At 50.9% G+C, this 12,500-nt stretch overlaps 1 protein-coding gene across 1 annotated transcript in view; it reads right to left on the bottom strand.

The window, feature by feature from the left end:
- Nucleotides 1-12,500, bottom strand: part of adkb (adenosine kinase b) — a gene marked incomplete at both ends in the record, with an annotated part of 64,518 nt that overhangs the window by 13,018 nt on the left and 39,000 nt on the right. Inside the window, one exon of the mRNA XM_080542490.1 lies at nucleotides 2,313-2,348. Within this exon, the coding sequence (XP_080398616.1) occupies nucleotides 2,313-2,348 (36 nt within the window). The remainder of the gene's footprint in view (nucleotides 1-2,312; nucleotides 2,349-12,500) is intronic.

Below are 12,500 nucleotides of genomic sequence, written 5' to 3'. Positions count from 1 at the left end.
TCTTGTATCGGAGAAAAGAGTATCGAAACTTGGTAAGAGTATCGAAAATTGGTCAAATGATGTATACTTTGGCCAGGAAAGTAAACAACTCTAGTGTGGGGATTATTATTAAAGGGGCAATCTGGGATTTCAACAATACCAAACCCGGTCTCCCCACCACTTTATTTGGTAAACTGCTGAGGGACCGGGGCTGGAGGAATGCAACAAAGGTAAAGGAACTCAAATAGACATGTGTGGAGATACGGAGGGGAGGGCGGACCATCCATGAGTAGACGTGTGTGGAGGTGTGGGGGTGAGGGCTGACCATCCATGAGTAGACGTGTGTGGAGATACGGAGGTGAGGGCGGACCATCCATGAGTAGACGTGTGTGGAGGTGTGGGGGTGAGGGCCGACCATCCATGAGTAGACGTGTGTGGAGATACGGAGGTGAGGGCGGACCATCCATGAGTAGACGTGTGTGGAGATACGGAGGCGAGGGCCGACCATCCATGACATGAAGGTAGTTTTAACCATGGTTTATAGCTCTATAGTGTTTGTTTAAAAGTGCATAGTTTACAACGGAGTAAAACAAGCGTATACACTGGGTTCTAATGGGACAAGACAGTGGAACTTATCTCATGAGGCATTTATATTATTATATTCTTCAAGAATCAATGGCTAGATATAATTAATTTCCAAGTCCAAAAATGTTCCAATTTCGATAATAGGAATCGCAGATTAACCCTTTAAAAGACCTGATCTAGGACTAAAATGGAACAGTGACACTGTTAGACACTCACGTAAGCAGGAAGTAGACACTACAGGGGGGTAATATGCACTCCTATTTGACTATATTCACCTGTCCAATCTTGTAAGTGCACCTATGGGGGAATCAGCACCAACTAAATCACATTTCTGCCAAAAAGTGAGTGGAAAACAAGACCAATTTGAGGTGTGAAAAAATAAATAAAAGAACCTCTTTGAACTGCAGCCTTTTCTTAGTAAGAACACGCTAGTGAGGTTATCGGAGAAATCACATTCATCCAATGCAATTTTGCAGAGTGTTCTGGCAAATCAAGTTGACACAGAAAATGTCAGAGAATTGTTACCACTGGGGAGTGTCAACGCTTTGCCCTTTATATTTACTTTTTGTGATGTGAGCTTTTTCCTACCCCCCCCCCCCCTCCACCCTCCTCCCCTCCACCCCCCTGTCCCTCTTTTCCCTTCCTCTCTCCCTTCTCCTGCTCTCTCTCTAAAACCTGTCACTACCATCAGGCTGCCATTTCCATTCCAGTCACGTTGATAAGACCGTAAGTGATTCTGGATGACAATTATTCACACAGCACAGAGCGTCGAGCTGGGAGCAGGGAGCCTCTACCTTTGAAAAGGAGAAGCCACTTAAAAATACCTCAGCACATTTCAAAAAACTCACACATGTTTTTTTTGTTATTTTTTGATTTTCCTATTTAAGAAATCAGTGCAGAGGAATACCATTAAGGATGTTCAACAAATAAAAGAGAGGGGGAGAGGAGAGGAGAGGAGAGAGGAGCTAAATTGAAAGCTAAATATTCATTCTCCTCTTAAGAAGCGGGTGGCTGAGTTAAAACACATACATCCTATGTACTAACAAGGCCTGTAATTTTCATTTACATAATCTAAAACCACAGGTGGCTGTAATTTGGTTATTAAAGAGATGGCGAGGGCTGTGCAATTTGCGTGCGGCATTGCTACAGTACGGCGGAGAGAGAGAGGGGGGAGAGAGAGGAGAAGAAGAAGAACAGGGGAGGACGTATCATCCTCGGGTGGAAGGAAGCTAATGAGGAGGCTTTTTAACCAGGCAACCTGACAAACCCCTAAGCCTGCAGAGAGAGAGGGGGGGGGGGAGAGAGAGAGAGAGAGAGAGCGTGAGAGGGTGAGAGACAGCAAGAGAGAGAGAGAGGGAGAGAGAAAGAGAGGGAGAGAGAGAGAGAAAAAGAGAGACAGTGAGAGAGAGAGTGAGAGAGAGAGAGAGAGAGAGAGAGAGAAAGAGAGAGAGAGAGAGAGAGGGGGGGGGAAGGCTTGAAACCATGCCCAACTTCTCAGCTTCCCAAGAGCCTTTTCAAAATTCAATAAATAACATCTGTAGGCGATGTTGGGTGCAGACCTAGCTGAGTGCGTCATAACACAGAGCTGGCTGAACAAAGAAACCATGACGACTGCCAGGTTTCCATAGCAACTGCTGCAAGGCCTAGAGAGTATAATAGCACATCAATCACTGTCCGAAAAAGAACTTCATTATCAGCAAAAATAAACCTTTAGGATCTGTTTAGTGTGCAATTGGCGGTCAGCTCACCTGGAAGCCCTGCTCTTTGGCGAAAGTAGCCGCCTCCTGAAAGCAAAAACACAAAATGAACAGTTAATTATAGAGTCACACCGCGGTGACAGGATGTCACACTGAAGGCACGCACGCACGCACACACACACAGACGCGCACACACACTGTACACACACGCACGTGCCCAGATGCACCCGGACGCACACTGTACACATATACACACGTACACTGTACACATACACATATACCTATGCACCCACACGCACACTGTACACATATACATGCGTACACTGTACACATACACATACACATATGCACACACGCGCACACTGTACACGGCACATACACACATACCCCCACCCACACGCACGCACCCACACACTGTACACATATACACACGCACGCCCCCCACCCCCCCCCCCCCAACACACACACTACAGTACAGTACAGTATAATACCGTAGAGCGCAGACGTGTCATCTCACCTCCGCCGGCCCCTAACACGTGAGGCTAGTGTGTGTGTGTGTGTGTGTGTGTATGTGTGTACGCGTGTGACACTTGAGATGGTGTAAGTGGTGTTGATTGTGCGACGGCCGCTGCTCCTGGCTTAGTAGCCACGCAGCCATGCCCCCGCTTAATCCACTGGCCTACTTCACCACCAGGGGGGGGGGGGGGGGATTGGGGAGGGAGGGGCGGGTGCTTTCTGAACAGTGGAACAAATGACCTCAAACAGCAGTTGGCGCGGCACCTCCTTTTCGGTTCATTTTCGAACCCGTACATCATAACAATAAGCAGGATCAGAACGTTTACGTCGTAAAACGTGTCACGGAACAAAAAAGACTGTCGTAAGATGTCACGGAATCTTGAAGTATGTCGCTAAACGTCCCGTTAGCCAGACTGTTATTAAATAGCGGCGTACTGTAGGCTTCCCAGGACTAGCCCCCCCCCCCGCGCGCTGCTACTGCTGGATAGCAGGTGATACCGTTTGGCTTTTGTTTTAATCAATGGGGTTGGAGAGCGCTCTCTCTCGCCACATGAGATGCAGTAAAACGGCACAAATCAGGAGTGACAACTCCATTCCACTCAATTCACTCCTGACCCCGGACAAAGCCATAAGTCGATGCTACGATGCTAAATGATCCAATTATATCAGAAGCTGCGCGCGTGCTCTGGCCTGGCAGGCTGACCTTGGGGAGGAGTTGACAACCTGCCCTCAACCGGGGGGGGGGGGGGGACATGGAACAATAAGGTTATAGAGTCCCAGGGGAGGTGGGGGGAGTGTGTGTGTGTGAGTGAGAGAGAGAGAGAGAGAGAGAGAGAGAGTGAGAGTGTGTGTAAGTGTGGGTGAGTGAGAGAGAGAGACAGAGACAGAGTGTGTATGTGTGTGTGTGTGTGTGTGTAGCCTCTGTCTTGGCTCCACATTACAGTGTCAAACACATGTCACTTCCTGGAGAAGAGAGCAGCTCTCTCCATCGTCAACAGGCTCTCAGCTGTATCAGACCAGATGATGATGGTCCAGACCTTTATCCCACACTTACAGGCTACAATCAACGTGTTAACACTCCCATCCACTCCCATTCACTCCCATCCACCCCCATTCACTCCCATTCACTCCCATCCACTCCCATTCACTCCCATCCACCCCCATTCACTCCCATCCACCCCCATTCACTCCCATTCACTCCCATCCACTCCCATTCACCCCAATTCACTCCCATCCACTCCTATCCACCCCATCCACTCCCATCCACTCCCATTCACTCCCATCCACTCCCATTCACTCCCATCCACCCCCATTCACTCCCATCCACTCCCATCCACCCCCATTCACTCCCATCCACCCCCATTCACTCCCATCCACCCCCATTCACTCTCATCCACCCCCATTCACTCCCATTCATTCTCTTTTCTTTACTCGTGAGATACTGACTTGCCTCAGGAGGATTTCATTACAACACCAGCACCAAACATCACATAGCAGGGCCACGCACACGCCTCATAACAGACATGTTGTCAAAACAACAGAATTTAATCTCCAGCTACTTCGAAAGCCTTTAAAAAAAAACGTTAAATACTCTTGACTATTCTGTAGTCAGAATAACACTGTAGTTGGTCTTTACACGTCTCTGACTCCTGGTAGCAGCAGTGTCATTGTCAGTGATTTAGTATATTATAGACCTAGAATATAAAATGCCAACGCTTTTATCCAAAGCAACTTATATTTATCCAAAGCAACTTATATTGCATATAAATGTTTCTGTATATATGGTCCCAGCGGGAATCCAACCCACAACCTAAGCGTTGCTAGCACCATGCTCTACCAATTGAACCACAGAGGACCGCCTGTATGTGTAACGCATTAGATTAGATTAGATTCAAGCTTTTTTTGGCACAACGAAATGTATCTTTTGCTCCAGGCACAGGGTCAGCCACAGCCAGCGCCCCCTGGACCCTAACCCTAACCCTGGAGCAATTAGGGGTTAAGTGCCTTGCTCAAGGGCACGACAGCAGCGCAGATATGACGCAACACAGCAGCCCTCCCCCAGTCACCACCAGCTCACACGCAGCTCCCTCCTGAGGCAGCGGATGGAACCAGCGACCTTTTCCGATTGCCAGCCGACCTCTCTGACCTCTCTGACCTCTAGGCTACCTGCTGACCCCTGGAATGAGCATCACAGGTGTCCAGTGTGTCTACGGACTCCCCCCCCCTTGTGCGTTGCAGCTGTTACGGACCCTTATAGCTCAATGAAAGCAGCGAGAGGCGCTCTCTGCGCACTTAGGATCAATGCATCATTTCAATTTATTAGCTTTAGAGCACAGTGTTAACCCGCGGGCGCTTATGGCGGCAAAGACGTGTGAATGTGAAACCAATGTGAACGCGCTGAATAATGAGGAAGGACGCATTTATAGCCCCTGTGTAAATATAGAAAGGCTGTTATTTGTTGTGAAACCCATCAAGCAAATATCATGCGCGGCGAGGGTGACGGGAAGGTGTCTATAAATGGCTTCATAATGCCTCATAAACAGGTGTCTTATGGAAGTATTAACGCACGGAGGTGAGCGGTTTGGAAGGGGGCTTGGTGACAGATGCGTGGGTGTCAGGGGGGGGGGGGGGGGGAGGAGGAGGCTGTGTGTGAAGGACTCTGTGTTCCTCCGCAGCTGTCTCTACAATAGCTAACACTTCAAGAGACATCTGGGGAAAATCCTCTAGTGCCCCCCCCCCCCCCCCACACACACACAAAAACAGAAAATTGTGCATGTGTGAAAAATTGTCAAAAGATCTGGTCTGTCTGTAATTACATGTTTTCTCTGATGGTCGTAGTCCCACATCGTGTGACTCCTGACAGATGAGAGCTGCAGACTGGGGACTGAGGGATGGACTAGGGGGGACTAGGAGGGACTAGGAGGGACTAGGGGGGACTAGGAGGGACTAGGAGGGACTAGAAGGGACTAGGGGGGACTAGGAGGGACTAGGAGGGACTAGGGGGGACTATGAGGGACTAGGGGGGACTAGGAGGGACTAGGGGGGACTAGGAGGGACTAGGGGGGACTATGAGGGACTAGGAGGGACTAGGAGGGACTAGGGGGGACTAGGAGGGACTAGGAGGGACTAGGAGGGACTAAGGGGACTAAGGGGACTAGGAGGGACTAGGAAGGACTAGGAGGGACTAGGGGGGACTAGGAGGGACTAGGAGGGACTAAGGGGACTAGGAGGGACTAAGGGGACTAGGAGGGACTAGGGGGGACTAGGGGGACTAGGGGGGACTAGGAGGGACTAGGAGGGACTAGGGGGGACTAGGGGGGACTAGGAGGGACTAGGAGGGACTAGGGGGGACTAGGAGGGACTAGGGGGGACTAGGGGGGACTAGGAGGGACTAAGGGGGACTAGGGGGGACTAGGAGGGACTAGAGGGACTAGGAGGGACTAGGAGGGGCTAGGAGGGACTAGGAGGGGCTAGGAGGGACTAGGAGGGACTAGGAGGGACTAGGGGGGACTAGGAGGGGCTAGGAGGGACTAGGGGGGACTATGGGGGACTAGAGGGGACTAGGAGGGACTAGGAGGGACTAGGAAGGACTAGGAGGGACTAAGGGGACTAGGAGGGACTAGGAGGGACTAGGGGGGACTAAGGGGACTAGGAGGGACTAGGAGGGACTATGGGGGACTAAGGGGACTAGGAGGGAATAGGAGGGACTATGGGGGACTATGAGGGACTAGGAGGGACTATGGGGGACTAGGAGGGACTAGGGGGGACTAAGGGGACTAGGAGGGACTAGGAGGGACTAGGAGGGACTATGGGGGACTAGGAGGGACTAGGGGGGACTAGGAGGGACTAGGGGGGACTAGGGGGGACTAGGAGGGACTAAGGGGGACTAGGGGGGACTAGGAGGGACTAGAGGGACTAGGAGGGACTAGGAGGGACTAGGGGGGACTAGGAGGGACTAAGGGGGACAAGGGGGGACTAGGAGGGACTAGGAGGGACTAGAGGGACTAGGAGGGACTAGGAGGGGCTAGGAGGGACTAGGAGGGGCTAGGAGGGGCTAGGAGGGACTAGGAGGGACTAGGAGGGACTAGGGGGGACTAGGAGGGGCTAGGAGGGACTAGGGGGGACTATGGGGGACTAGAGGGGACTAGGAGGGACTATGGGGGACTAGAGGGGACTAGGAGGGACTAGGAGGGACTAGGAAGGACTAGGAGGGACTAAGGGGACTAGGAGGGACTAGGAGGGACTAGGGGGGACTAAGGGGACTAGGAGGGACTATGGGGGACTAGGAGGGACTAGAGGGGACTAGGAGGGACTAGGAGGGACTATGGGGGACTATGAGGGACTAGGAGGGACTAGGAGGGACTAGGAGGGACTATGGGGGACTAGGAGGGACTAGGAGGGACTAGGGGGGACTAAGGGGACTAGGAGGGACTAGGAGGGACTATGGGGGACTAGGAGGGACTATGGGGGACTAGGAGGGACTATGGGGGACTAGGAGGGACTAGGAGGGACTAAGAGGGACTAGGGGGGACTAAGAGGGACTAGAAGGGACTAGGAGGGACTAAGGGGACTAGGAGGGACTAGGAGGGACTAGGAGGGACTATGGGGGACTAGGAGGGACTATGGGGGACTAGGAGGGACTAGGAGGGACTAGGAGGGACTATGGGGGACTAGGAGGGACTAAGGGGACTAGGAGGGACTAGGAGGGACTATGGGGGACTAGGAGGGACTATGGGGGACTAGGAGGGACTAGAGGGGACTAGGAGGGACTAGGAGGGACGAGGAGGGACTAGGAGGGACTAGGAGGGACTAGGGGGAACTAGGAGGGACTAGGAGGGACTAGTAGGGACTAGGGGGGACTAGGAGGGACTAGGGGGGACTAGGAGGGACTAGGAGGGACTAGGAGGGACTAGGAGGGACTAGGGGGGACTAGGAGGGACTAGGGGGGACTAAGGGGACTAGGAGGGACTAAGGGGACTAGGAGGGACTAGGGGGGACTAGGAGGGACTAGGAGGGACTAGGGGGGACTAGGAGGGACTAGGGGGGACTAGGAGGGACTAGAGGGACTAGGGGGGACTAGAGGGACTAGGAGGGACTAGGAGGGACTAGGGGGGACTAGGAGGGACTAAGGGGACTAGGAGGGACTAGGGGGGACTAGGAGGGACTAGAGGGACTAGAGGGACTAGGAGGGACTAGGAGGGACTAGAGGGACTAGGAGGGACTAGGAGGGACTAGAGGGACTAGAGGGACTAGGAGGGACTAGGATGGACTAAGGGGACTAGGAGGGACTAGGAGGGAGTAGGAGGGACTAGAGGGACTAGGAGGGACTAGGAGGGACTAGAGGGACTAAGAGGGACTAGAGGGGACTAGGAGGGACTAGGAGGGACTAGGGGGGACAAGGAGGGACTAGGAGGGACTAGGGGGGACTAGGAGGGACTAGGAGGGACTAGGGGGGACTAAGGGGACTAGGAGGGACTAAGGGGACTAGGAGGGACTAGGGGGGACTAGGAGGGACTAGGAGGGACTAGGAGGGACTAGGGGGGACTAGGAGGGACTAGAGGGACTAGGGGGGACTAGAGGGACTAGGAGGGACTAGGAGGGACTAGGGGGGACTAGGAGGGACTAAGGGGACTAGGAGGGACTAGGAGGGACTAGGGGGGACTAGGAGGGACTAGAGGGACTAGAGGGACTAGGAGGGACTAGGAGGGACTAGGAGGGACTAGAGCAGGCCTATTCAATTAGCGGCCCACGGGCCGCATGCGGCCCAGACGCGACCCCCGATTGGCCCAGCCATAAAAGTAGAGAAAAACGTATTTCGCGAGTGTTCATACTGTAGCGAACGGAGACTTGGTAGTGTAACTCGCCCCATGCGGGAATCGAACCCCGATCTCCCGCATAAACGACGACCGCGCTAACCATTAGACCAAGATAGTTAGCTCCCTTGGTGGAGCTGTTAACGGGCCTCATACAGGATCGTTACCATACAATAGTAGCCTACAGAACGTGAATATAACACCAGGGCTCTCAAATGTCACGCATTGGGCGTGGCAAGGTGTGACGTGTGAGCGTGTGAACAGTCAACCCAATCAGGGCATTGTTTAATATAACGTTGCTAGACACACTTTAACAAACAATGCCCTGATTGGGTTGACTGTTGCTAGAGCGTTATATTCACGTTCTGTAGGCAGGCTAGCTAGAAGTCCGATATCAACTCCAAAAATGTCTTCGACTTTCTCCACCCTGAAACGCAAAATTGACGATGAAAACCGTCGGTTTAACCCTGCCTGGACTGAAAAATACGTGTTTATTTTACCACAAAGTCCAAATGCCAAACCGATGTGTTTAATATGCAATGAGTGCGTTGCGGTACTTAAAGATTACAATATTCGGAGGCACCACATGGAGAAACACCCGACTTTCCGGGCCAACTTTCCAGAGGGATCTCAGGAGAGGGCTGCAAAAGTGCAGAGTTTGATTGCATCCTACAATCGGAGCTGTACAACGATGGTACGGACATGCACAGCCCAAGAGAGAGGTACAGCAGCATCCCTTCGTGTTTCCTGGATCTTAGCAAAGAAGAAAAGGCCATTCACTGATTCTGAAACCATGAAAGACTGTATGCTGGCCGTCATAGATGAAGTGATAATTGACAGCAAAATTAAAACGAGTGTGTCATCTGCTATTAAAAACGTTCCCCTGTCAGACACTTCAAACATTCGCAGGGTTGAAATTCTTGCTACAGATGTGTTTGAAACACTGTTAAAAGAACTGAAGAAAGCTGATGTTATGTCTATAGCAGTAGACGAGTCCACAGACAGAACCGATATCGCACAATTGTGCATATATGTCCGTTTTTTTGACGGCAAATGCTTCCGAGAGGAATTGCTCGGTTTAGAAGGACACACAACTGGCGAGATAGTCTTTAAGAACATTTCAGAATTTTTCAAAGACAATGGTCTAGATATGAAGCGTGTGGGAATGCTTGTGACGGATGGGGCTCCATCCATGACAGGGAGAGTAAATGGTTTGACAGCACGCTGGTCCGCTGTTGCACCTCAGATAACATCCTTACACTGCATTGTGCATCAGACGGTGTTGTGCGCAAAACTCAGCGGGGAGCTTAAAACAACAATGGACAACGTGATGGCTACAATTAATTTTATTCGCTCCACTTCGAGCCTCCAACATCGCTTATTCCGCAAGCTGCTGTCAGAAATGTCTGCTGAGCACCACAACCTGCTTTTGCACAACGACGTCAGGTGGCTGTCCAAAGGCAAGGCACTGGAGCGTTTCTGTGATCTCAGAGAGGAGATTACAACTTTCCTCCGCAGCAGCAAGCAAACGAAGGCAGAAACACACTTGAATCGCATACTGGACGACAACTTCATGGCTGATGTCTGCTTTCTGAGCGACATGTTCAAACACCTGAATGACCTAAATGTGGGGCTACAAGGCAGAGACAAAACTGTGATTGATCTTGTGGAACAGACGCGCGCGTTTCAAATCAAACTGGACCTTTTCGCGGCCGACTTGTGCACCGGCAGAATGCTGCATTTTCCAACGCTCCGCAAATGCGTCTCATCCCCGGCACAAATCACAGATGTGATGACTGATTTCATTGCGAGGTTGAAAGAGAACTTTGCTGGTCGACTGGATGGGCTTGCTCTGCCCGCAGAGGTGATGGGCTTTGCCAGAGACCCGTTCACTGCTGCAATAGAAGGGGACTTATCCACCAGAGGAAAGGGAGTGGTGCCTTCCATCGACGAGGGGAAATTCGTACTTGAACTTGTTGACATGCAGTCATCCTTAACCATGGCACAGGAGCTTCGCACTAATGGACCTGCGAAGTTTTGGAGTGATGTCAACGTGCACCAGTTCCCTAACATTAAGAAAGTAGCAATCCATGTGCTCAGTATGTTTGGATCAACATACACCTGTGAAGCAAGCTTTTCACACATGAACACAATAAAAAGCAGCTCTCGTTGTTCTCTGACTAACAGTACTCTTCACCAATGCCTTCGGATTGCATTGACATCTTATGAGCCAAATGTCACTGCTCTTGTTCAGAATAAAAAATGTCACTTCTCACACTAAGAAAGTCAGCGGGGTAAGATTAGATTAGATTAGATTCAATGTTATTGTTTAACTGTAACTGTAACTTGTTTAATTGTGCACTCAAGGCATTGATGGTTATTTTCATTCAGTTAAAAGCACTTTGTGATGTGCCTGGGTCAGCTATGACCAAAATGTTTATTTTACAAAAGGACTTTTTTATTTATTTGTATATGTACACTTTTTTATGCACTTTGAGATGTGCATGGGTCAGTTGAGACCAAAATTTTGTTGTTTTACCTAAAAAATTAAAAAAGTATTGATATTAGGTTCTGTTCAATTACAGCTCTTTTATTGTGTTCAGCTATGACCAAAATGTTTATTTTACAAAAGGACTTTTTTTTATTGGTATACTACTGTACACTTTTTTATGCACTTTGAGATGTGCATGGGTCAGTTGAGACCAAAATGTTGTTGTTTTACCTAGAAAGTGAAAAAAGTATTGCTATTAGGTTCTGTTCAATTACAGCTCTTTTATTGTGTTCAGTCAAGTCTTTTTGACGTGCCTGTGTCAGATGTTACCTAATTTAAAAGGAAAACTATAAATAAACTGCTTGTATTTCATTAGGCCTACATTCATTTGTGTTGGTTTGAAATGTGTCATTACCTGGTGCCTAGGCTACTGGTCGCTGAAAATGTCTGGCCCAGCAAAATTTCTTGGTTTTCAAATCTGGCCCAACTGAATTTGTAATTGAATACCCCTGGACTAGAGGGACTAGGAGGGACTAGGAGGGACTAGGAGGGACTAGAGGGACTAGGAGGGACTAGGATGGACTAAGGGGACTAGGAGGGACTAGGAGGGAGTAGGAGGGACTAGAGGGACTAGGAGGGACTAGAGGGACTAAGAGGGACTAGAGGGGACTAGGAGGGACTAGGAGGGACTAGGGGGGACAAGGAGGGACTAGGAGGGACTAGGGGGGACTAGGAGGGACTAGGGGGGACAAGGAGGGACTAGGGGGGACTAGGAGGGACTAGGGGGGACTAGGAGGGACTAGGGGGGACTAGGAGGGACTAGGAGGGACTAGAGGGACTAGGAGGGACTAAGGGGACTAGGGGGGACTAGGAAGGACTAGGAGGGACTAGGGGGGACTAGGAGGGACTAGAGGGACTAGGAGGAACTAGGGGGGACTAGGAAGGACTAGGAGGGACTAGGGGGGACTAGGAGGGACTAGAGGGACTAGGAGGGACAAGGAGGGACTAGGGGGGACTAGAGGGACTAGGAGGTACTAGGGGGGACTAGAGGGACTAGGAGAGACTAGGAGGGACTAGGAGGGACTAGGGGGGACTAGGAGGGACTAGGAGGGACTAGGAGGGACTAGGGGGGACTAGGGGGGACTGAGGAGTGAGAGAGAGTATAAAGCTATTAGGGTGTGTGTGTGTGTGTGTGTGTGTGTGTGTGTGTGTGTGAGTGTGTGTGTGAGTGTGTGTGTGTGTGTGTGTGAGAGATGTTGCTGCTGTCTCATACAGACTCAAAGAGATATTTTTAGAGAGCTTAAGCTAATAACCCATGGACCAGTCAGGAAGGCAGGAGCCGACACACACACACACCCACCGACCCACCCACACCCACACACACCCACACACACACACACACACACACACACACACACA

Source organism: Nansenia antarctica, assembly GCF_963989245.1.
Source record: "Nansenia antarctica genome assembly, chromosome: 11".
In the NCBI taxonomy this organism is placed as follows: domain Eukaryota; kingdom Metazoa; phylum Chordata; class Actinopteri; order Argentiniformes; family Microstomatidae; genus Nansenia; species Nansenia antarctica.
Note: the sequence above shows the minus strand (reverse complement) of the source record. Positions and strands in the feature narration are given on the sequence as shown.